General features: G+C 38.2%; 1 protein-coding gene across 1 annotated transcript in view; it reads right to left on the reverse strand.

The window, feature by feature from the left end:
• Positions 1–10,361: 10,361 nt before the first annotated feature.
• The window catches only part of APOB (apolipoprotein B), a 35,913-nt gene continuing 32,796 nt past the window's right edge, over positions 10,362–13,478 (reverse strand). The window contains exon 29 of the mRNA XM_015859545.3: positions 10,362–13,138. Within this exon, the coding sequence (XP_015715031.2) occupies positions 11,318–13,138 (1,821 nt within the window). The 3' untranslated portion in view covers positions 10,362–11,317. The remainder of the gene's footprint in view (positions 13,139–13,478) is intronic.

A 13,478-nucleotide genomic window follows, 5' to 3' on the forward strand; every position in this document is an offset into this window, starting at 1 on the left:
GCATGAAGTCCTAACAGTATGAAGAGCTCTAATGATAAACCCCCAACATACCTAATTTTAAGATTTGAGTGGCATTACCAGTAGATCTTAGGTCACCTAAGATTCTAAATTTCATAGAATGATATAATAGAATCACAGAATGGCCTGGTTTGAAAAGGACCACAATGGTTATCTAGTTCCATCTCCCCTGCTATTCGCATGGTCACCAACCACCAGACCAGGCATCCCAGAGGCACATCCCGCTTGTCCTTGAATGCCTCCAGGGACAGGGCACCCACAACCTCCTTGGGCAACCTTTTCCAGTGCATCACAACCCTCTGAGTCAAAGACTTCCTCCTAATATCCAACCTAAACCTCCTCTGTCTCAGTTTAAGACCATTCCCTTTGTCCTATCACTGTCCACCCTCGTAAACAGCAGTTCCGTCTCCTGTTCATATACTCCTTTCAAGTACTGGAAGGCCACAATGAGGTCTCCCCAGAGCCTTTTCTTCTCCAAGCTAAAGAAGCCCAGTTCCCTCAGCCTTTCCTCACAGGAGAGGTGCTCCAGCCCTCTGATCATCTTAGTGACCCTCCTCTGGACCATCTCTAAGAGCTCTATGTCCTTCCTGTATTGGGTGCTCCAGGCCTGGACGCAGTACTGCAGATGGGGCCTCACAAAAGCTGAGTAGAGGGGGATGATCACTTCCATCTCCCTGCTGGCCACCCTTTTTTTAATGCAGCCCAGAACACAGTTGGCCTTCCAGGCTGCAAGCCAAGTGCACACTGCTGGCTCATGTTCAGCTTCTTGTCCACCAGGACCCCCAAGTCTTTCGCTGCTGAGCTGCTCTCAAGGAGATTGCCCCAACTCAAGTGCAGCACCCTGCTCTTGGCCTTACTGAATCTCATTATCTTTCAATAGATTTCTAAGTCACTCCTGATCATTTTAGCTGAACTGGATATTTATTTCAAAAAATATATACATACTTTTAAAATCCACTTTTGTTGCCATAGGAGAAGAAAGCTGAAAATTTCAGAAAAGTAGCTTTTCTTTCCCCCCTCTGGTGTATTGCTGGGGACACTCCTAGGAAGCCATGCATGAATGCATGAATGCCTTTTTTGTGTTTTTTGCTTTGTTTTGTTTTTCCTCTGAGGGCATTATCCTGGGCAAAGGATACTTCACAGCCTGGCTTTGGAGGACAGTCTCAGAGATAAAATTTACTGGACATAGTCTGTTTGTGTTGCTCAATTTCCTTGCTTTCTTAGAATGCCTTTTTTGTTGGAGAAACGCAGAGCAGTAAGTGTAATTTAAAAGGCATCCTCAACATTTCTGACATCCTTAGCCTCATAGCACATGCCATTCTTATCCTCCAAAGTATGTGGGGAAAGTGTGGTCATCTCACACAGTGTATAAGGACAGCTGCTGTTTAGTGGTTCTTCTAATCACAAGTGTGTTTTAATAAAAAGTTCTACCACTTCTTATTTTAAGCCAAGTTCATGTGTTTATTTTAAGAAAAATAAGACTCAACTGCAAAAAGATTCAGTGTTTCTCTAGCCAAAGGAATTGTAGACTTCTCACTCCTCCTTTCCCCCATAATAAAAAAAAAAAGACGCCTTATCTGGTTGACTGAAAGAGCAACATTATTAGATTAATCTCAAAAAAGCATCTAATGAGTAAGAGGAATGCAGTATGTCAAAACAAAATATCACATTTATTGGCCTATCTTTTCCTGAAAACAGATTCTACATGTGTTGAAGATAAACAACAGCAACAAACCAGGGTGTTGATGAACATAAAATGTCATCTAGAGCACTTTTCTGTGACTTCTAATGTGAGTGGGGAACATGTGAGGTTCCTTCACTTACACTATATTAAATTTGTTAGAGAACATAAAAAGTGCTAAAGTGAGGTTTAATACACATTTGTGTTGCATGTTTGACGAGGAGTTCTGCAGAAAAACTTTCCTGTGGCTGGGGTGCTCATAAATAAGCTTTACATTGGAGAATCTCTAGCATTTAATGTGCATTAACTCAACAGCTGTTCACTTTTCAGGGGTGCTTACAGTGTCCGAATCTTATCATTCAAAGAGTAATTCAAAGTCAAAGACCCAGTACCCTGCGCAAAGTAGGGGCAAATTTGTAGCTGAATTCAATCTCAAAGTCAGATGAAGCTGCTCTGAACTGTGTCCATTTGAGTTCTGAACATCTCCAAAGAAGGAGATTCCACAATCTCCTCTTGCACCAGGGATCCCTGACTTGGAAACAGCATACCAGATGTGGTCTCACAAATTCCAAACAGAGTACAATCTCTTCCCCTGACCCACTAACTACAGCTGCCTGGTGTGCAATTATCCTTCTTGAACAAAAGACCATGCTATTGACTTGTGTTTAACTTCTTGTCTATTAGCACAATGTGGATTAGGTAGGTATAATGTATAAATATTTCTAGCTAGATACCCAGGTGGTAAAGAAGGCCAGTAGTATCCTGGCCTACATCAGAAATAGTGTGTCCAGCAGGACTAGGGGAGGGACTGTCCATTTGTATGTGACAGTGGTAAGACCAGACCTTGAATACTGTTCAGTTTTGGGCCCTCACTACAAGGAATATGTTGAGTTGCTCAGGTGAGTGCAGAGAAGAGCACTGAAGCTAGAGAAGGGTCTAGAAAACAAGATGTATAAGGAGGGACTGAGGGGATTGAGGTGGTTTAGTGTGGAGTAGAGGAGGCTGAGGGGAGGCCTCATTGCTTTCCATAACTACCTGAAAAGAGGCTGCAGCAAGGAGTGTGTTGTTCTCTTTTCTTAGTGAAAATGATAGGGCACAAAGAAATGATCCCAAGCTGTGCTAGGGGAAATTTAGAATGGAAATTAAGGGGAATTTATTCACAAATTTCATCAGAGTCCCCAGAACAGAACTAGTTCATAACTTGGAGATAATCTGAGAAATGTAATGGTAGTCTAGCATCAAAACAGACTGTATGAGGTGGCGGTGGATTCACCATCCATGGGTGTATTTAAGTCATGAGCGGATGTGTCACTAAGTAACATAGCTCAATGCTGGGACAAGGTAGGTCAGGTAGATGGTTGGACTTGATGGTCTTGAACATCTTTTCTAAACTCAGAGATTCTGTAATTCGAAATTACATATTATAAACAACCAAATCTTTACCCTACCCACTAGGAAAAAAAAAAGGTTTTGAAAAAGTTCTCTTGCAACCTTATCTACAGTGAAACAAATGGGATATCTGCTAACTACATCAGTAATCACTATGGGAATATTTACTGGCTGCATACCAGATACAGAGCAGAAGTGGAGATGGTGTGAAGCAGCAGCTGAGTTAGCATCAGACTTTCCAGTATGTGCTGACTTTTTGGTATCATTCTTTGCAGGCTACGCTTTTCTACTTTGAACAATTTTTTTTGGAGTTATTTGTGTGGGTTTTTTTTGTTTTTTTTTTTTTTAAAGGAAAAAAAGTAATGTAATTTTATTAAATAAATCATCTTCTCCCTGTAATATCTACTAGTATGCATGCCTTGCTAAACATTAAACCAGATGAAATGAGGCTTGGTTACATACGATTAAGTGGCATAGTTTTTGTGAATTGTAAATGAGATAACTATTTGTTATTTTTAAAAGAAATGTTCACCATAAAAAGAAACATCTCCATTAGGCAGAAAAGTGACTTCACAAAAGTGCATTATGTGGCAGCCAAAAATTGAAACGGGTGGCAGATTATTTCCAAAGTTAAAAGTTTATGTCGAAACCACGATATAAATTAACTGCTAACAGCCGTTGAGTCCATTCCTCGGACCATTTATCTGTATGAGAGTGTTATATGCTTGATGCCTGGTACGTATGATGATTTTGGGGTGGACTAGAGTGTTTCTGAGTGATTTAGCAATGAAATCAACTCCAAGTTTCTAAAAAAATAAACATTATGATGGGAGAGAGAAGTCAATACATGCATCTTGATTTATTGTTGCCGTTACAGTGCTCCTATCTACTTTATGGAATTCAGAATTATTAGACTTATTAAATTATCTCTGAGTCATGAAATAGGTCTATCCTGAGAACTGTGCTGAAAAACAGAGAGGTGTAATTCCCATTTTACTACTGGGGAATTAACATATAAGAAAACAAGGTGACCAAATCACACAGTGAATCCAGAGTTGGCCTAAGAACTGAACTCCAATCCAGAACATGACCTATTTAGACTAGATTCTGACTTTATAATGGGTAAAATGTTGTAAGGGTAATCAATCATGGAGTATTTATTAAGATTTGCAAAAAGCAGAAGGATAGGGACAGTCAATAAAAGGCTTAAGAGGGAGGACATAAAGATCAAAATGACATACACATATATATGGCCAAAGAGAAGTCACTAGCTGCTGAGATCATCTCCCATTGGTAAATACTGATACTAAATTTTGCTTCTAAAACGGTTTGAATAATTCATTTAGAACGTTTTGGAGAGGAATTGTGAAAGGTTGGATAAGATCAACTGTATCATTTTACAAAACTTTATATTGAATTCATCAGGGTTTTTCAGCTAAAAGGAGAGAAAGATCTGAGTAAAAATAACTCACTGAAACATTTTACAGACTTAGTTTTCTGATCCTTTGTTTTGTTTAAACAAAAACTGAAGCTTTAGATGACAAACTTTGTGGAACACCGTTGGTGAAGCTGCTGAATTAATGGGAGCTGAGTGGGAAGAGTTACCTCAGCTAGCTGCTGACAGTCATCTTGGGAAGACTTGGCTGGCTCAACATGCTGAAATGAAGGGGATGACCTAAGGATTAAGGATTAACTTTAGGCATTTAACTTGACAGTAATGCACATTGTACGTGTGTGCATGTTTGTATGGTTGTATGTGCGTGTAGACAGATGTGTCTGAGAGAGAGACAAGGCGGTGTTTGTACTGTTGTAATGCACTTGACTTCATAGCTTTGCATGGATAGGCTATGTGTGAGGGATGAGTGTTCATTAGAGTTTGGCTGGTTTTCTTTCTGCAGCTTTCAAATTAAATGTTTTTGCGTAACTTTCTGTATTGTTTGTAAGTAGTCCTAAGCGAGTCATTATCATAGACAAAAACAAAGGCTTATTAAAGAAAGAAATATAATAAAGACCAAGAACGTTACAGAGAGACAAATAGCCTGTTAATGTGAAATGTTTGCTTGTAGTGTCACAGAAGACAAACATGGTAGGTGCTTATGAGATCTTTTTTTTATTATTATTATTTTATTTATTTATTTATTTATTTTTTAATGACTCTGGGAATATTTAAATATAGTGATCCTGAAATAATTTAAATTAGGAGCAGGAAAACACAATTAACACCTATGGAGAAACTCAGAGTCAGTTGTTCCACCTCTCCATTTTTCTTTTTCTATGATGCAGCTTCAGTGGGAATGGGAGGTGCATACACACAGAAAATGGGCATTTTCTGGCTAAATATAGAAGTCTGATTCAGTTGCCTGAGCATAGAAGTCTAAAAGCTGTTTGCAACTGGCTGTGGGTCTTAACTGCCTTTTAGTCTGGCTACCAAAATTTTAAGAATATTAGAAGCTTTAGAAGACAAAAAATCATCAGGGTCACTGGTAGATATTTAGTGAATATTTATGACATAGCTGGTGAAACAGAATTTTAGCAGAGTGATTTCTGGAGTTCGAGCATGTAAAGCTTCTATGCATTAAACCTACCAAAATAAATACAAGTGCCAGCACTTTCAGATCAATGGTATAGCTGGATAGAAGGGTATTCACACATCACTTTCTACACAAAGTAATTCTTCGTAAAACAAAATCAAGCTTTATGGAAGTAATGACAAAGTGGGGAAAGTGTGTAGGTCACTGTAAAAGTAATATCTCCTGTTTAGCCCCACTGTGCTCACAGACACTGTTTAGTCTCCAAGAACGTTCATCGAGTGTTGATAAATGTCAATGGGTGCCATGTTTTCCACATGGAGGAATTCATTGATGCACCTTTACTTTACCTGCACTTCCACGTCAGATGCCATTCTGTCAGACTGCCCCTCTGCTGCCACCTGTCACACAGTAACAGCAACATGTAATGGGATATTGGTGGAAAAGTTCAACCACTGCTGACATACCAGCGTCATCTGCCTCTGATTACGTGGGCTGACATAACAAAACAGGAGGTGTTACTTTCTGAGCTTTCATATGTTCTGGAGGCTAACTAACTACTCATTTTCCATCCTTATCTGAGTCTGTAGGCAAAACAGTAGAACAACGTCTGTATATCACAGAGCAGAATATAGCAAAAACATCTGAACTATTTTTCAGAACACAAGTTAGGCCTAAGTGTTATTTATATCATGTCTCTAATTTGCTAGTGGAACTGCTTCTCTGTGTGTTTAGTACAATGCCACTGTTTGTTTAAGCCAGTGCCCAGGCTGGCGGATGAGCCACCTCCAGAAATTCTGAGAAGAATTAACAGTGTTTATTTTCCTAACAGGTACCAAAATCACAGTCTAAGTGTAAATGATGCATACAAATCATATTGCACTATTTGTTTGGTTCCTGCATGCTGGGAAAGCCTTTGTGTTTGGTAAGGCAGTTGTGCTTCTATCTAAAGTGTCACGAAGAGAAATGATGAAGAAATGATGGGGCAAATTTAAACTGACAGAAGGCATCAGGGGAATTCAGGATGCTTTTATAGCGAATATGGGACTGGTAAAGATTATGGGATGTAGATGTGAGGATACAGCATTAGCCATGAAAAATTTGTCATACCCTGTTACATATACTATCTACTTGCTTTTGAAAACTTGTTCTCATGTAGATATGTACCTAGTATTGTAGAAATGACTGATTGGTTATCGACACACATATCCAAATAAGTGGGAAGCTTAAACTGAATACTTTGAGGATGGCACATGCTTTTGCCCATACACACTGCAGAGTGATTCACATCAGAAAAAGAAAGAGCAAGGCTTTGTTTCTTGTGGAAGAGCAGGTTAAAGAAAAGGTTTCCAACAGTGTGGGTGAAACTGGGTTTGAAATCCTCTGGCTCGCAAATTCTGCTAGGCCTGGAAACCAAAAATATAGAAGAGAAATTAAAAAAGACTCCTCCAGTAGGTGGTCCAGGTTGGTAGAAGTCAGTTTCACAGGCACTGAAGGTTGAAGGATATGATGGATTATACCAAAGAATAATATATCAGATTTTTGGCAGGTAATGTCTTGGGAACTGTGTAGATTCCTGGGGCATATGTTATGTGCATTTCAGGACGAAGTTATTTTCTGGAGGGAAAACAATTTGAAGAGAGAGATGGTTGAAGAACTGTTACGATATCGTACTATCAATCAAAAGGTAGAAGTTCCAAACCCCTCATCAAGCTTGTACTGGCACCTCCTTCCCCTTAATACAGCCATGATACTGTATCAGGTTGCACAAATCAGAGATAGTGGATGGACAGATAAGAACCTGCTCACTTTGACTTTGCTAATTAAATTCCTTTTACTGAATTATGTCTTAATCATACCAGTTAACAGCATTCAAATCTCCTGACACTCCTTCAACATAATCATGGAATGATAGACACAAAGATTTTATCAGAAACCTGCTGCTATCTATAATTATGTTAATAGATGCTGACACAACAGTAGTAGGCTAGTGATAGAAAGAATCCAGCTTGGTGGTTGTACCTCAGTTTAGTATATCAGAGACTATGCAATCAGAATGACAATGCTTTTATGGCACAACTTCTATATTTTTGTATAATGATGCATTAGAATTATGACAAATCCGATTTCTTATATTTTGCTTAACAAAGGGTAAGCATGGTGTTAAGCTCAGTAATGTAAACCATTTTTGTCACAAAAAATGAATGATGAAGAAATTCAGGCTAGAAGGGTCACTGCAATATCTCTACTGCACTTTCCCACTCCAAAATGGACAACCTTGAACAAATGCTGGGTTGCTCAGGGCTTTGCCTGGTCAGGCCTTGTAATCTTCCAAAATCTGCCTTTGTTCTGTAAGGCCTTGGTTTTCCTCAGTGCTTTGGACTGATAATGAAAAGAGGGAGAGGGTGATGCAAATAAGGATATTTCCATGTTTAAGGCATGAGACCAGAACCCAGGATGCTTGGCCTTGCCAGACTTTCTCTGCGATACTAGGTAAAACTGGATAACAGTACATACAGAAAGAGACTGGTTGACATTGTGCAGGCAATCTGTCTTGAATTTGTTAGTGCTTAATTTTCCTGGCTGCATGTTTTTTCAGATATATTTTGTGTAGATTTTTATAGAGAATAATATAACTTTTTGTCCTGCACGATCCCAAAGTACTTCTCAAGTTATACTCATAACTATAGCCTACTCCTGTTGAGGCCAATAGACATTTTGCCATTGATTTGGGCCAGGATTTGGCTGTGCTGAAACAGAATGCAAACAGTTCTGTATGTCTGTATGGTCTTTAATAAATTCTGGTTTCCCACCTGAGCAATAAATCTGCCAGCAGAAGAGGACTACAAAGTTTGGTGTCACTGAGCAACTAAATATTTCAATTCAAACTTTTTTTAAGCTATTGATAGGCCATAATGACAGTTGCTCTGCAAATATCTTTATCACAGAATAGAGTTCGAGCCGGATAATGCACAGTAAGGTAAGTCTGGTATGTTTGTAGAATCTATGTATACATAGCAAATGCATACGTGTATTTTTAATAAAAGACTCACTCCAGTTAGTTGCATAATCTAAAATTCTGGAACATTTTTTCTGTCCTACATCTGCAAAAGTTTTTCATTTAGGAACACACACGCTTCTTGTCAATGCTATTTCTACAATCACTTGGTTAGAGCAGGGCATATTGTTCTCTGAATTTCTTGTTAAAATGTTTCACTTAATTAAACTTTTACAACCAGTTCTGCTCTATGTCCGATACTTGCTGTAAATTATAAAGAAAAGCCCCTCTGGCATTTATGAGAATTCAGACGATGAAGAGTATATGAAATAAAGAAACAATGTCAGTGAGCCCCAGATAGTTGTTTCTTCCCTGTTATCTCCCACACAATTCAATTTAATGAAATATATTATTTCTTATTGTATAAGCTAGGCTGAAAAAGAGGCCAAAATGGAACTAAAAATATTTCAAATTATTATATCACGGAAGTTTCATAAGTGGAGTCAATTGTACCATTATTTGAACACTTGCGGTTTTGTCTATGTTTCTCTAATACTTTATGTGGAAAAAAAAAAAAGGCTGACATCTGCTAGAACCTGAAAGAAAAAGAAAATAATGAAGAAAACCAAACAGGAATAGAATTCAGAGTTACATGTGGTTGTACATGCTTGTGGGTTGTACCTGTGCATACATGCAAACACACACTCCTTTCTATGTTAAAACATAGCAGGAGTTTCGAAGAGGTGCTTAAGATAACATCTGTGGTATGCAGATACAAATTCATACTGCAGCTAACTTCCACCAAGATCTAATTTTTGAGATTGATGTTCTGCTTCCAGGCTCTCCCCAAAACAACTGCGGAATGACTGGAAGATGACTGTCAGATTGATGACAGGATGGAGAGCTCTAATCCAATTGGCGGCAGCACTGCTTTGAGACTTGGAAATCTCCTCTAACCTCTAACCACAGTTCAGTGTGCAAACTATTGTGTTTGCTCTTGGGAAGCTTCACTCTTGCCAAAGAGAACCAGTATTTATGCTATTTGGCATATTTATTATTCAGTTAACCCATTCTTTGTAAGTAAATCCTTCTTCAGAATTTATAACCCTCTCAAGAACTGTGGATGATGAACAGAAGTAAATAGCCATGAAGACAAAACTTAAATCTTTCTCCTCCCATAACTTTTACAATTCTTTCTACTGTCCTTTGTTTCACAGCGCTATTTGTCATGATGGAGGGAAATGAGTGTCTGAGAAATCTGCTTGTGCTTAAACATTTCTGAAATTCAGGGAAATGAGTTGTGTTATCTGACATCAGACTTCAGTTTCATTGTGAATGAAGGTGAAAAGGCTCTGCAGCCAGTGTCCTTATTTAGTATGATATTTCATAGAATTCACAAAGTTTTATACCTCTGGTTCCCCTGGGAAGAGTGACATACACAGGCTGTAACTCTTCAGGGCAAAACCAGGGTAAACTGGTGCTCCATTTCTTCCTGTAGGCAACCCACTACACCATGAGATGAAACTAGACTCTGAAAGGTCATGGCTGCAAACTAGGATTACTAGCGCAACGACACATCATCAGTAGGATAAAACTAACCTGCCTCACAATGGTCTAAACCCAGCTCACGTTCCCTATTAGTGGGTGAACAACAGTGGATGAGATAATCTCTGGTTTCCCATTAATAAAGCAGCAAAAATCATCTTATAGAGTAGACTGATGGTATCAAAACAAACATGCATGTGTGTTTCTAGTCTTGCTTGTTAAAGAGTTTATTATTAAAGAGGTAATATTATTTCAGCCTAAGCAAGCCTTTTTCAAGCAATATATATAGTGTTCCAACAGATGAAGACAAACCACAACAGGTCCCATTTTTCACTCAAAAGCAGTCCCATATTGTGAATGAATTCTTCAGTATTATTTAAACCGGGAATTCATTTAGATGAGGTCAGCCTAGAGGATGGAGGGGAAAACATTTTGACTTCCGTTTCATTCAGTGATATCAGTGAAACACTGACAGTCAAATAAACTCATGAAAAGTAGAAGTTAGACAGTGTGGTGTCAAGCAAAAGATATCACAGGGAAACAGGTGAGAAAAACATGTATATCTGAATCATAAATTAGCCATTGAGAAAAAATTCTTGGCATATCTTTTTGAAAACTGATACACATTTAGATTTATTTTTTTTTAATAGAACATTGCCGTTATCTGAAAATTTCCAAGACTCTGTTTCCTGTTCAGTGATATTCTTTTATGCCTTTTCTATGAAGGCATTTCTGTGCTGGGAAATAGATGTGATTCCAAGTTATTTTTCATCTTACAAATGTGACCTTTATTTTAAAATCCACCTTTTGTTATGTATTTCATAGCTTTTGTGAATATTTACAATATGTATTGCACATTACTTGCTTGATCCAACATACACAGAAAACAATACAAAGAATTCCATTGACCTTGACAATTGTTGGATTAAGCCCTATGGCCCAAGTAAAACTAGCTTCAATGAATGACACAAAAATGTAATAAAGAACTCATTTATTGGGTTATTAAGCTTATTAAAATAACCTACTGTAGATTATTTAGTTTTCAGTTATAAATTCAGATTCAAACAGTATCTACCTGAAGTTCCAGTATGTTAATCGCTGTTACTTTTAAATACACTGTGGTACAAACTTATTATTTCTCCTCTTCTGTGTGTTCATTCAGGTTTTCATGCGCCTCTGTATGTTTTCCACAATCTGCTGAAGACTCATCTGCTCACTGGCAAGTTGTTCATCAATGAATGCTTGCATTTCTTCCCATTTCCTGGTGCCTTGTTCAACGCCTTGCTGAATTAGTGTGCGTGTTAGTTCCATTTTATTTCTGAGCGCCTCTCTGCTTTTCTGGGGCATTTGGTTAATGTACTCCCAATCAAATGGCACATCTATTCTCAGCTCTCCTTCACCAACAGCTATATATGGTTTTATGCTGTCAGCTGTTGCTTGCTCAAACCAACGAAGAAGATCAAGGATGTACTTCATGAATGTAGAATACTTCTCCACAGTTACATCAATTAACATTTTGGCGACATTGATTAGCTTTTCTTGAAAGTCACTAAGCTGCCCATAGATCTCCTGGAGTTTTGCTTTAACTTGCCTGTTAAGCTCATTGATTTTCCTTTTAGCAACTGCTGACCAATATCGGATTTTTTCTTGAGCAGCAGATGAGAGCTCCATAACCTTCTGTCTTCCTTTTCCTTCAAGATCAGTTATAAGGTCATAGTACTCCTGGCTGTAGTTTTCCACCAGTTCTCTTACTTGGTCTGTGAGGCGTGTAACCAAATCAGAAAGATCTTTAACATATTCGTTGTACCAAACGACTAGTGTATCTATAACATTCTTCAGCAATCCTTGTACCTTGACTTCTACTTCATAGTATTTCACTGACTGTCCAAGTGTAGTAGGATCGAAGTATTCCTCACGCAATGACTTTACATAGAGGAGCAGCTGGCGCAGATTTTCTGAAAGCTTCTGTAACATCTTCTGGCTAAAATTTTTCATCTGAGAAATGTACTTTTTAACACTTTCTGCCAAGGATCTAAGTTTCTGTGCATAGTCTGAAGCCATTGCATCTTTGTACAGCTGTTGCATTTGAACTTTGATGTCCTCAAAATTTTTGGACTGCAAGCTTCTAACCATATTTCCTGCTTTCTGAAAAGTTTTTTGCACCACCTGCTTCAGTAGGTTAAGCTTTCCTGCAAAGTCAGCTTCTCGGAGAGTAACAAAGGTCTGCCTGATTTTCTCCTGCAAATGTTTCAGCATTTCTTTAATTTGATCAAGTACATTACGACCTCTGAGGATGGTTTCAGAAGCAGGAACTCTGACTTCCAGTTCATTGACAGCTGCAATCAAGGCATCAAAGTACTCCTGAAGTTTTGAAAGGCATATATCAGCAGCTTTTGCAGCCTTCTCTGTAGTCATAAGGTATAATTCTTCACCTGTATACTTTTCAGACACTCCAGGAACCTGGAATTTTGTGGTCTTCAGGAATTCAATGACGGAGTCAATCAGGTGTTTTATTTTCTTGTGATACTCTTCCATTAGGTCAACTGTAGCATCCAAAAGCCTTGCTTTTATTCCTTGATAGTCAATCTGTGAGGCTTTATCTGCTGCTCTTTTATATAGCTGTCTAGCTTTCAGCTTCATCTCCTGATATTTGTCAGAGGCTTCATTGGCAGCTGTGCGAAGCTGAACATCCATTTGATCTATTTGTCTTACAGCAAACGTGTAAGCTTTGTCAGCATTATTCTGCATCATATTCTTCATTATGACAGTGGCATCACTTATATCCAGTCCCATATGCTCCTTATAGTACCGATTAACACACTTATAGACTGCATTTGTCATTTTAGGTACTTTTTCTTTCAAACCTGACAGCAAGTCTTTGGCAGCATCCTCTTTCCAGTTGAATTTTATTTGAATCATGTCAGGATTCCTGAAGGATATCTCACTTTTTAGTATGTCAATGTCCTTCTGAGGAGCAGACTGAAAGCATAAAACAAATAAGTGTAATGGATTTTGTAAACAAAACAAATTCAGTGCTATTTATAATGAACATATTTCAGTATTCTCATTCTGCATCCTTTCAATTTTATTATATACTAGGACACGATCACTACACATTTTTGTCTACTGTATGCTTGCTGCCATCTTGAGAGGGTAGTTTGGAACAAATTATTGTACCATACTTCTCTGTGCTTCTTTGTACAGGAGCACTATGGCATAATTTAATCTGTTTTTGTTTTGTTTGACTCTAAGTAAGATTTTTCTTTCCTTTCTACTAAATACCCATGATTTTTCATAAAGCATATGAATTATTTAAGAA

The sequence above is a fragment of the Coturnix japonica genome, chromosome 3 (genome assembly GCF_054131305.1).
Source record: "Coturnix japonica strain WE chromosome 3, WE-NBRP24, whole genome shotgun sequence".
In the NCBI taxonomy this organism is placed as follows: Eukaryota; Metazoa; Chordata; class Aves; order Galliformes; family Phasianidae; genus Coturnix; species Coturnix japonica.